Source organism: Geotrypetes seraphini, chromosome 9 (assembly GCF_902459505.1).
Source record: "Geotrypetes seraphini chromosome 9, aGeoSer1.1, whole genome shotgun sequence".
NCBI classification, from domain to species: Eukaryota; Metazoa; Chordata; class Amphibia; order Gymnophiona; family Dermophiidae; genus Geotrypetes; species Geotrypetes seraphini.
Window position 1 is genome coordinate 152,033,855 of NC_047092.1, and position 13,312 is coordinate 152,047,166.

The following is a 13,312-nucleotide window of genomic DNA, read 5'->3' on the forward strand; positions in this document are numbered from 1 at the left end:
CGAGGGTGATGCGGCGTTTTCCTCTGCCACCCCTTGGTGTTTACATTCTTGCTGGCTCCTTCCTCCGTCTTGATGCAGTGTTCGCTGAAAGCCACAGGCAGTGGCTCCTACATGCCTCCTGCAGCTGACCTGGAAGCATTCCCGCTGACGTCACGATTAGAGAATGACACAGTGACAAAATTCATCACCGTTCCCGTCCCCATGGATAACCGCGGGAAACCATCTCAATGTCATTATTCAAGGAGAGAGGGAAGAATTGAGAGTATGAATGGGCCCAACCAACAGACCCTTAAGCCTTGCATTGAAGAATGTTGGTGTAGAAGGACTGAGGTTGAGATAGACAAGTAAGAATGACACAGGATTGTTTTCCACGGTTATCCGCAGGGACGGGAACGGTGATGAATTTTGTCACCGTGTCATTCTCTAGTCGCGATGTCGGAAAGAAGGCTTCCAGATGAACTGCGGGAGACATGTAGGAGCGTTCTGGGGTGGAGTCGATACTTGGCTAGGTAAGTGTCAATATCAATCAATCAATCTGATCAATTGTTTAGCAACATGTGCAGAGCTGACAGGGGAAGCCCAAAAACAGCCTTCTGCCACTCAGCTGTTCGGGACAGGAACACTTTTGTTTTCTAATGGCACAGATGTGAGTGTATTACACATGCACAATATCTGCCCCATAAAAAAAAAAGTTGAGCCACTCCCCCCTGGACAACCCCTGAAACAAAAATAGAAAGACAGGAGGGATGCTCCCCCCCCCAATGTTGCAAACCGTGTCCCCTTCCACACCACCCCGAACGTTGGGGAAAAAAAAATTGGTAGGAGGGATGCCTCTTCCACGGAACCGACCAGCCCCCCACTCCATACCAGGATCCCCTTCCCCCCTCCACGTACTTTGAAAATAATTGGCAGGGAGATACCTTAGCCCCTGGGCCCCCTCCCGGCTCCCCCCCCACCCGCTGAAACACCCCCATACCTATTATTTGAAGAAGATAGCAGGAGGGATGCCCAGTCCCTCCTGCCCCTTCCTGGTGCATTCTGGGATGTGCGGGTAAAGATCTAAGGCCCTTATTGATTCAGAGGTCTAAGGCCTCTCCCAGGGGACATCCGAACCAATCAGGGCCTTAGGCCCACTTCATGGTGCACCTTGATTGACCCTGATAGGCCCTTCCCCGTACGTCCCCAGGATGGGGCAGGCCCGCCTTTTTGGAGAGGCGGGCATATGGTAAGGAGGGACTGGGCACCACTCCTGCTGTTTTTTTCACATAAGAGGTATGAGGTGGTTCGGGGGGTATGTGGGTAGCTGGGGGTGGGGGGCGGAGGGTTGAGGTAGGAGGGAATGAGTATCCCTCCTACTGACTTTTTTTTTTCAAAATACGGGAAGTGTGTGTGTGTGGGGGGGGGGGTCCTGGCGTGGGGGAGGTATTGGTCAGTCAGTTCCAGGGGGCATCTGGTGGTAGTAGAGAGTGGGCATCCCTCCTGCTGAATCATTCCCCCCCCCCAACAATCAGGAGTGTGCCTCTTATTTTGGTTCTGGGGGCCATCATCAGGGGGTGGGGAGCCTTGAACTTTTTTTTTTATGTGGCAGATATTGTGCGTGTGTTATATACGCACAACATCTGTGCCCATAGAAAAAAAAAATATGGCAGACCTATCATTTTTTTCAGGTCAGTATTACTGGTCACAAAATTTAGTGCATGCCTTTGCGATGTTATTCCATCGATAGATGGTTCATTTTAATATTAATGACCTCATTTTAATAGTAATGAGGCCGTTTGCATGGCAGTCAGAGAATGTATGAATGCACGGAAAACCACACAGTGAGTCGTCATGTACATCTGGTCAGCAAATTTAGTCGGTTGCTAAACCAGTCAAACTGGTTTAGCGACTATTGGTAGATTGGAGTATTTAGTGCATCTAGGCCTAGTGGCTGGAGCAACTGCCTTAGTACCCTTAGTTCTGCCTTAGTTCTCACTCCAGCTCCTTGTTACTCTGGGCAAGTCACTTAACACTTCATTGCTCAAGGTACAAAATAAGTACCTGTCTAAAATATGTAAACCGCTTTGATTGTAACCACACAGAAAAAGTGGTATATCAAGTCCCATCCCCTTTACCCTTTAACAGCATATGTTTTCATTTCACTGAGCATGGTCATCTAGAAGTGAGTTCAAGTACAAGAACAATGTTTTGTTCTGTATATTTGCTTATCTGCTCCCCAATCAGTCTTGATCCAGATGGACAGTTGTATATCGTGTTCTATGGCACCTCAGATAATTCAGTGCTGGTTCCCTTCATCGATGTTGGGCAGTGGCAAGGAAGTGAAACATGATTTCCAGTTAATAGCTCAATCTACTTATATTCTGGGTATTCATAATCACATAAGGCAGAGTTCTTCATTCCCATAAATGGTTGATAGAGGCTCAAATCATTCAAAACATTTCTTAGACACTTTTCAAACAGGCCTTTTTTCAAGCAGTAAAATGCAAAGCTACCTCTTATTGTTTGGCATGTCTGTCTATGCATTATTCTGTGAAGGATGCATTAGTCATTAATTTTTACCCTTCTATCTAATAGCAAAAGCTCTGCCCAAATTTTAAGTATAACACAATACAGTATCTTACTCTTTGCTGTAATGGCTTTGTCGGAACTGGTTTCCGTTTCTGAGAAGGCTCTCAAGTTCTTCCTCTGTGCAAGCTTCAAATCTTGCTAGCATTGATGAGAATGGGATAAAATAGGGAGCTCTTGATCTACAAGTTCTTAACTTTAACAGCTTGGAACAGGGCTTAGTGGCCTCTGTAGGTTCCTTGACTCACATCTAGGACATACTGGTTGCATCATGAAAACTATCCATTAGATAGGTAATGTAGACATTTTATATACTGTACCATATATATCCCACAATTTGTGACAGGAAATTGTGACTTACAGCAAGATGGGTTACTTTTGTTGTATAGTGTTATTGAGAAGTGAGATTAATATTGCCGGGTTAGTTTAAGGCAGGGTTGTCCAACCTTTTGGCTTCCCTGAAAAATTTTTTTCTGGGGCCAAGCAAACATTGCAGCAAGACAGAGGAGGGATCTGTCAAGACGTTAAACACCGGGCAGCAGAGGAAAACACTGCATTGCCCTCGACTGGGGCCGCACAAAATACTTCACAGGGCCGCATGCGTCCCTTGGGCCACAGGTTGGACATCCCTGGTTTAAGGGATGGCAGTTTGTGAGATGAGGAGGGCTGGGAAAAAGTTGAGTCTATTGGAGGAAGTGATATGTTTTTAGTCTTTTCCTGAACAGGTCAGTGTGTAGATAGGCAGGTAGACTGTTCCAGATATGTGGTCCTAGAAACTTGTAGGTGAAGTTAAACAACCTCTGCCGCCGTACTTCTTGAAAGAATAGAAATGGTATTTTAAAATGCTGTGTGATCCTTGAGTTAAGGAAGGTGTGTGAGACCAGAATGCTGGCCACTAGTCTGCTGGAGTTTTCTCTGAAGATGGACTTGTGAATCATACAGGCTAGCTTATATTGAATTCTTTTTTTCACAGATAGCCAGTGTAGCTTGAGTTAGCAATGGGCTAGCCCTCTCAAAGTGGTGAGATTGGAAGATCAGCTTTGCCGCTGAATTTTGGAGCACTTGCAGGCGTTTTAGTTCTTTTTCTCTGGCACTGTATAGGGAGTTGCAGTAGTCTAGGTGGGACAGTGAGACAGCTTGTGCCACCTTCCTAAAGCTGCTTTGAGACAGGGCAAGTCTGATTGATTGATCTCAATTGAAGAAAAATTTCTTTGCCAGAGAGGCGATCTGACCTTTGAATATTAGAGAGGAATCTAGTATAACTCTAGCACCTTTGCGGAGTTCATTATTTCAGTAGGTAGCACTAGTTCCTTGCGAGGTAACAGACTGTAGTCGACCAAGTAAAAAATTATAAAAAATCAACAAATACAAAAGAACCACTATTAACTAAAGACCCCACTTTCAAACCTCTAAGTTTCCCTAAATGTTATTTTAAATTAATAGGTCTTGCACTTATTTCAAAAAGTCTCTCATTTTGGTTCCAAACATCAGCAGACCTGCTTTCAAATCTGTTTAAAAATATACATCCCATCCTTTTCAGGGCATCCTCTTAGAGAAGCACAAGCATATTCCTGGTTTATATTCCTTAACACAATGCACTGTATCCCCTCCAACCAATCCATTCAGAATTTTGAAGATCAGTGTCAATATTTTGAACTCTGGTTTCTATTGACTAGGTAATCAATGAACATCACTCAGTGTTGGGATGTATATGATGAATTAATTTAACATCCAAAATTACTATTGCTACCATATTCTATAAAAGTTTGGAGTTTCTTCAATTGATATTTAGGCAGACCCATATACAGAGCATTGCAATAATCCAACCAAGAAGTAATCCACCCATGTATTAAGGAAACCAGATCTGATAATTCAATATAGGATCATAAACAAATATTCCATTAGTGATATTGACACTTCTTGACCACCATTCCAATATGTTTTTCAAAAGTGAGAGATGAATCCAGCAATACTCTTTAATAATTTAATGTCCTTCTTTAGTTTCAAAAACTGTCATCAGTTGGATTATAGAGTAATAAGTTATAAATCCAGGTCTCTGCAGCCACAACCAATCTGGTTTTTTGTATGATTATAGGACTACACTACAGTAAATCTATTTTGGGTCTAATGTTGCTGTCTCAAGATATATTACAAGAAAAATTCACATGATTAAACAACAAAATAAAACAATCCTGTAAACGTCTCCAACTCATTCAAAATACGGCCATAGGGGGGGCGTGGCTTGGAGCACGCAAAATGGTCGCATAGCAACAGAGCTCCCTGAACTCAGACAACTAAAGGAAAGGAAACAGCTGCTAAGAATCGCTCACCTGAGTTATAAAATAACTTCTGAAATGGCTACCACAAGGCAAGGCAAATCGGAGAAGCCGTGCACTTCCGGTGTATCGGCAAAAAGATCTAAAGTGACTCCGGTGTCGCCGTAGAGTGTCCCGATCCCGTTGGAAACAGAGGAATTCTCAGATAAAGCAGATATAATGGCAGAGCTATTTAAAATTAAATTAATGCTGACAGACAACGCTGGCAAAATTTCTGAGGTAAAGGAGGAGGTGCTGGGTCTGAGGCAGGAGATCCAGACTGACAGGCAGAGGATGTCTGTGATTGAGGAGAGAATTGAACTGCTGGAAACTGTCACACAAAAGTGTGACAGTGAAAGACAAAATGTAGAAAGCTTGAAAAATCAGCTGATAGATTTGGAGAATTGGGGGAAAAGGAAGAACATCAGAGTGCTTGGACTGGCTGAAAATCTTGAAGGGGGAGACACTATACAGTTTTTAGAGAACTTACTACCTAAACTGTTACAGTTAAAATCCAAGTGGCCGTTGGAAATAGAACGGGCACATAGAATCCCTTCAAAAAAACCAGTGAATCAGAATGGCCCCAGACCATTGATTTTTAAAGTTTTGAGATACCAGCAAGCTTTAGAAATCCTGAAAGTAGCAAAAGCGAACAAAAATTTTAATTATAAAGGGTCTAAATTGTTATTGGTTCCAGACTTTGCAAAACATACTGCAAACATCAGAAAGTAGTTTCTTATGCTGAGGCAGCAGTTGAAAGAAAAAGGTTACATGTACGGCTTGTACTATCCATCTACAATGTGAATATCTACTGGAAATAAGTCCTGGTATTTTAAAGACCCTGCAAAACTTAAAGAATTTCTATCACAAGAGGAACCGATGTCTACATAAAGGAAAATTGATTAAAGGAAAAAGAGAAAATGGAGAAGACTCATTTTGAAGAGAAGAAAAGAGGGGGAAAAAAAAGGAAGACAGAAGGAAAAAAAAAAGTGGATTGATAATGGTCCAAGTTATTTTTACTGCATTTTATTGCAGATGAAGAGCTTTTGACTAATTTTTCAATATTGTGAATTTACTGATACATTTTTAATTTAACAAGAAATTAATTATCTATGAGAAATATTATAAATATAATATATATATTTACCTAACTACTAATTACTAACCATCCTGAATAACAATAATTGATTAATATGAGGAAATAAATATAGGATATTACATATTTCAAAAGGGATTATTAATAAAATAGGAAATAATTTTAGACTTTTATTAATAAATATGAAAATATATATTTTATTCAAATATTTATTTATATTGAATATATCATGATTGATTTTTAAATGAGAATGTTATAAATAAATTGGTTAGATGCTAATATTAGTAATATATTAACGCTATGAATGAATATATTTAAATTAACAATGAATATTTAATATACATGGAATTATAGTTAAAATTGAAAATGTTAACAAAATATTAAGATAGGATATATATTACTTTGAAAGGAAGATATATTTATAATTTATATGAATTAATTAAGTATGATTCTTAATATAATATATTTTACCTAGATACTAATTGATATGAAATATAAAAATTATTAAATAAAGGGTTAAGTCTGGGAATTGGGTTTTTTAAAGAAGAGATAATTACTAAGGAGATAAAGATTTTTAAGATACTATTATTTATATGAATAACTTATATGAATGAAAATTTATTTGAATAGTTATATTTGAATTCATTACAGATAATTTTATGTTATTTGCTACAATGAAATATTAATATTAATGATAATAATTATTAATTGAATGATTGAATATGTATGGATAGAAATAATGAAATATTAAATATGTGGGGGAAAAAAGAATAGCTGAATTTTTGAGAGATATTAATTCAATATGGAGGGATATTAGTTGTCTGGGGGAGGGGGTTTAGGGTCTGCTATACCAATGTGTGTTCCAGATCAGACAATGATTATGGGGGGAGGGGAGGGAGCATAGAGAGAGGGAGGGGGGTTCACAGTAATAATATATTGATGAGGATTGAAAATGGGATAAATGTAAAATTTGAATTTTTCTTTTATAATCTTATTTTAGGGGGGGAAAGGGATGGGGGAATTGGATAAATGAATTATATTTACTTAATGTGCTGAGGTCTGGTCATCTTTTTTATTTTAGAAATATTTGCCAAAATTGAATTATAAAATAGATGGATATAAAAATTTATTCTATTAACGTCAATGGTTTAAATCATCCTATTAAGAGAAAGAAAGTACTAACATTCCTTAAAAAGCAAAATGCGGACATATATTTTATTCAAGAGTCGAACCTTTCTGATATTGAATCTAAAAAGTTATCTGGGGGTTGGATTTCTAAATGCTTCTTTGTACCTGCAATGGGGAAAAAAGCTGGGGTTGCTGTCCTGATAAATAGGAAGTGCAATGCTGATTTCAAATTAATAAACTATGATCCTTTAGGAAGATGGGTGCATATCAAAATGGTTCTGGGAAATACAACCCTGGATTTATTAAATTTATATGCTCCTAATTCGAATCAAATGGAGTTTTTCAAACAAATTCAACAATTACTGTTACCACTGGCTACTTCTAATTTAATCGTAGCAGGGGATTTCAATGCTGTAATGGATCCAATTTTGGATAAGAGACCAAGTAGAATTATGAAATCGTTAGGTTTAGATAATTTGGTTCAATCTTGTAATTTAGTTGATATATGGCGTATTCTTCATTTTAATGATCAGGAATTCTCTTTTTGTTCTCAGGTCCATAAATCTTTCTCACGAATTGATTATATATTCGTGTCTAATAATATAGCGCAGCGAGTGATGAATGCAGTTATTGATCCCATTATAATTTCAGACCATGCTGGTGTGTGGATTGACTTTAAGAATAATGATATAGTACATTTCGATCCAATTTGGAGATTTGATAATGCTTTACTTGCGGACTCGAACTTTCTGGAAGATTTTAAATTAAAGATGAATTAATTTTTTCAAATAAATAATTCGGACAATATTAATGCTGAGATTTTGTGGGACGCATTTAAAGCAACAATAAGAGGAAATATTATTTCATATTCAGCATTTATCAAAAAACAACTTAAAAAACAATATGTTGATCTGGAAAACCAAATTAAAGTATTAGAAAATAAATTAATTAAGAACTGGGAACATAATACATTACAAAGTTTATTAAAAATAAAAGCGAAATATAATGAGATTTCTTCTCAATTTGTGAGGAAAGATATCTTCTATAAGCAAGTTCAGTACTATGGTAATTCAAACAAAGCTGGAAGATTATTAGCTAATTTTCTTAAAGCAAAAAAAAGGAAATCTAAGATTATTGCAATTAAAGATACACAAGGCAACACACACACTAACACCAAAGATATTTTAATACAATTTCTTGATTTTTATAAAGATTTATATTCTTCTGAATCTTATGAAAATAAAGAACAAGAGGGATTAAATTTCTTAAACTCATTTATTGGACCAAATGTTCCGGATCATATAAAACGAAGTTTAGAAGATCCTATATCTTTAAAAGAAATAGAATCAGCATTGAAGTCTCTTAGAGTTGGATCCGCTCCGGGTGGTGATGGATATACTGTTGAATTCTATAAAACATTTCAAAATATCATCTTACCTCAATATCAAATAAATAATGGGAATATATCAGGTACTATGGCTGATTCGGTAATTATTGTCTTACCAAAACCAAACAAGGAACCTTGGTTTCAAACTACAGGCCTATCTCTTTATTAAATGTAGATGGTAAGTTGATTGCTAAAGTATTAGCAATAAGATTGGCAAAAGCTCTTCCTTTTATTATTGATGTACACCAAACAGGATTTATTGCTAAAAGACACTCATCAAACAATACTAGATTAGCATTCCACTCTTTAAATTTAGTGAAAAATATGAATGATCCAGCTTTTATGCTATCTTTAGATGCAGAAAAAGCATTTGATAGAGTGGAATGGAGTTATATGTATCAAGCTCTGGAATGGTTTGGAATAGGCCCCGGTTTTATTAAAATGATTCAGACATTGTATAGCTCTCCTGGTGCAAGATTATATATTAATAACAATTTATCAGATAGATTTAACTTGCATAGGGGAGTTAGACAAGGATGTCCTTTGTCCCCCTTACTTTTTGATATTGTTTTAGAACCCTTATTAATTGCAATTAATCAAACTAAGGAGATAAAGGGAATCCCATTTTCTTACTGGGAATTTAAACTTTCTGCATATGCAGATGATATATTATTATATTTAAGAGAACCGGGGAATACTGTTCCAAGTTTACTTAATCTTCTAGAGAAATTTGGGAAATTTTCTGGATATAAAATTAATTGGAGTAAATCGGAAATTCTTCCAATTTATGTTCACTGTACCAAAGGATTATTTGATTCATATTCATTTATTTGGAAAGAAGAAGGATTAAAATATTTAGGTATTATTATCAAAAATACAATTGAAGATACAGTAAAAGAAAATGAAAAACTTTTATTAAAAAAAATAACAGAAATGTGTGAGCAATGGAATCCTTTACATCTTTCTTGGTGGGGAAGAGTCCAAACAATTAAAATGATGATATTGCCTGTTGTTTGTTATCAAATGAGTATGATACCAATATTTTTTCAGGGGTCATTTTATAAAAAGTTAAACAATATTCTTACAAAATTTGTTTGGTTTGGGAAAAGACCCAGAATTGCTTTAGTATCTTTACAAAGACCAATTGTGGAGGGAAAGGTAAATTTTCCAAATTTTTATAGGTACCATCAAGCCTATATTCTAAGACAGGGTATGTATTGGATCCTCCCAGATCTCATGGAGAATGTACCAGATTGGCTATATCTAGAATGGTGGCTCCTGTTCCCACTACATCCAGAACATCTAATTAGTATAAACATGCCAAGAAGATATAAGGATAACAGAATTTTATTGGATACTTGGAAGACGTTAAGATATGTTAGTAATCTATCACCAGAACCAATTGCTAAATCATTAAATCAATCAATTTGGGTAAACTCCAGGATCAAGATTGGCGGATACAAAATCGTCTGGAAACAATGGATAATTGCAGGTATACGAACATTGAATGATGTTATTTCAGAAGGAGCAATGCTTAGTTTTTCACAATTGCAACATAAATTTGGATTAAATAAAACACAATATTTTAAATGGTTGCAATTGAAGCAAGCTATTCAGGCAGGGTTCCCTGAATGGAAAGCTCTTAATACTCAGTCTGCAGGTTCTATGTTTCCAGGCGGATTTTTTGGGTCACCAAGCCGCAAAATGGTATAAATTGTTAAATGGATTTTTAAACAAAAAAAAGAAAACTGGACTTAGGGATATTTGGAGTATTGAGATTGGTCAGACAATTTCTGAATCTCAATGGCCACGATTTTGGTCCTGGAGATTAAGATCTACAAAGTCAGCATCTATGAGTCAAACTTGGTTGTTTTTGTTACATAGAACTTTATGGACCCCTAAGCGTTTACAAAAAATAGATAGTACTAGATCTAATAGATGCTGGCATTGCAGAGTAGAAGTCGGGACATTAGATCACTTAATTTTTTTTTGTCCCTGTATAAATGCATTTTGGAAACTAATTTGGCCCCAAATTAATGAATTACTAGAAAATCATGTAGGACTCTCATATGATACTATACTATTTGGTACAGCAATGAGAACTCAGAGTCCGATTTCAGCAAACAATAACAAACTTATTAATATTGACAGGGGTCGCCATGCAACAAATAACTCAAAATTGGAAGGACTACACAAAATTAAATTTTACATTTTGGTGGAATTCAGTCTGTCATATATACAAAATGGAAAAAACAATAGCATTACAACAGGGAAATATTCATAATTTTAAGAAAATTTGGGAACCATTGACTCTATATTCCAATGATCAGGTTTCATAGCACATTAGTAATGGATATATTAGATTGGGGAAGGGTGGGAATGTATATTATAGGGATTTAAGAACTGAAGAAAGGGGAGGGTTATATTTTATGTGATAAGATGAATTACTTGTAATCACAATTTTTCATGTATTAATTGAAGTTTATGTAAAATTAAATTATTGTAAGAATGAAAAATTTATAAATAAAATATTTAAAAAAAAACCCAAAATACGGCCATAAAAATTATAACAGGTTCAAATAAATTTGATCATGTCACTCCGCTATTACAAAAAGCACATTGGTTGCCCGTTTTACACAGAATAACATACAAAATCGCCCTCTTGACTTTTAAAACTCTACAAACAAACTCCCCGGCATTTATGGACAGACTCTTGATCCCTTATGATCCCCCTAGAGCCTTAAGATCAGCATCCCAGCATACCCTCAACGTCCCATCTCTGAAGATAATTGGCACTCGTTGCTCCCTTAATTTTTCAGTAACTGCCCCTTTGACCTGGAACTCTCTTCCTTTATATCTAAGAGCAGAGAATAATTTGCAGAAATTTAAGAGTAGTTTAAAATGTTTTCTCTTCAAGGATGCATATAATTGCTAATGAGTTAGCTACCTACTTTAATAAATCCAAATGTTTCTTATTTTCAGGCCACTAATTTTCCAGTCATCTTCATGATTTTAATTCCCTTCTCCTATTGTATTTACCTTTAATCTATTATTTTCATAAAATTGTATTTCCGCCCCTTTTCCTAGTGTTTCAAAGATTAGTGTTTGTTTAGTCCTGGTTTGTCTAATAATTTAATACATATATGTTTTATATTGCAGATACGTCTGTCTTTCTGTAATTTTTAAAATTTGTTCAACGCTTTGTACTGCTGGATAAGTGTTTAATCAAATATTTTAAATAAAGATAAATGCTTTCACCAATTTCTTTCTTAACCTTGTTGAATATGAAGAGAGAGATGATAGAGTAATAAGGTTGATATGAGGCAGTTTGCCTGTATGTTTCTCTCCCTCCACCCTATAACTTTAAACAAATGAATTTAGGTCAATTAAATTTTGTTTGGAGATAGGTCTTTGGGAGTACAATTTTAGTTTTAAAACTGGAGGGGGAGGTGAGGATATAGAATAGCTACAAAGTTGTGATATTTGCCACAGGAAGTACTTTTGAGGTTAAGACCAAGGCTGGGTTGAATGGTAAGCCAGTAGGTTTCTAAATTCAGTCCAGTTACAAGTTTTCATTTGTCTCCTCTTTCAATATCAACAGGAAATATGATCATGTCCTTTGAAATGAAACTAGGCTGGGGCAAAGCTGTACCAATTCCACCTCATCCAATATACATTCCTCCTTCCATGATGGAGCATACTCTCCCTCCACCTCCATCAGGACTGCCTTTCAATGCCCAGCCCAGAGAGAGGTTGAAGAACCCCAATGCTCCTATGTTACCGCCACCGAAAAACAAGGAGGACTTTGAGAAGGTAATTAAACAGAATATAAACAGGGTTGAAGATATTTATAAATACAAAATCTATGGTAAAGGTTTTTTTTTAATTGTTTAGATTTAGATTTTTGATTTTAAAGTTTGACCTGTAGAAATGCATGCTAGATTATCCTGTACCTTAGATCAGAAGACCTCCATTTTTAGATGTCAGTATAGACTTAGTTGAGGTATTGGGCCTGATTGTGGTTTTCAATGTTGTTACAGGCCATTGTCCCCACCTTACTGTTTGTTTTTGTTTTTTTTTTAATTCTTTTGTGAATTGCCATATTTTCAGTACTCAAACATAGGGATAAATTTAGACAGAATTCCAGTGCCTTTCATTAATATTACATACAGATAGAGTTAATGTTGTAGACGGCTATTAGTTGCTGGAATGTTTTATAATTTATATACTTTGTTTTAAATCCTAAAAACAGTAGACGGAGGTTTTTCTGTGTTAAGTAGCTTAGTAAGGGAAGGGTAAGTATTTAAACGTTATAGGATATTGATGGATGCATCAAAAATAAAATCAGGCTAACATTGCAAGATAAGGAAATAGAAGAAAATATGGTTCAGGACAAGTAGTTTAGAATTGTTCACAAATAAAACACACTAGTTTTAGTTCTCAGTGTAGTACGTAATTGGTGTATTAATGTGCATTCTAGGAGGAATGTTCTTATATTTCACTTTAAGTGAACATTTAGGGTTCACTGGACTCAGTGTGCCTTTTATATACTTGCTTAGTGTAAAACTTCTCAGCAGTGATTGCCTGCAGAACTTTTGATATGTAGTAATTTAAATGCATTTGTATATTTTTGCTTGTTATTTAACAATACTCACATATTCTATGTTTATTATCTGATGTGACTTCATATACAGACTCTGTCGCAAGCCATAGTCAAAGTGGTTATCCCAACAGAAAGGTACATGTTTTTTCTTTACTATTACTGATGTAAATATAGAAAATATCCCCTCTGAATTATTAAAGAAAAAGTGATTTGTGATC

The 13,312-nt window shown here is 35.9% G+C and overlaps 1 protein-coding gene across 4 annotated transcripts in view; it reads left to right on the forward strand.

Moving 5' to 3' along the window:
- U2SURP (U2 snRNP associated SURP domain containing) overlaps positions 1–13,312 on the forward strand; it is a 221,630-nt gene that overhangs the window by 96,883 nt on the left and 111,435 nt on the right. For 3 of the 4 annotated variants that reach the window (XM_033957623.1, XM_033957621.1, XM_033957622.1), the window contains exons 11-12: positions 12,093–12,304; positions 13,186–13,229. In XM_033957623.1, coding sequence (XP_033813514.1) covers positions 12,093–12,304; positions 13,186–13,229 — 256 coding nt within the window. The remainder of the gene's footprint in view (positions 1–12,092; positions 12,305–13,185; positions 13,230–13,312) is intronic. The other variant, XM_033957624.1, reaches the window with a different exon arrangement.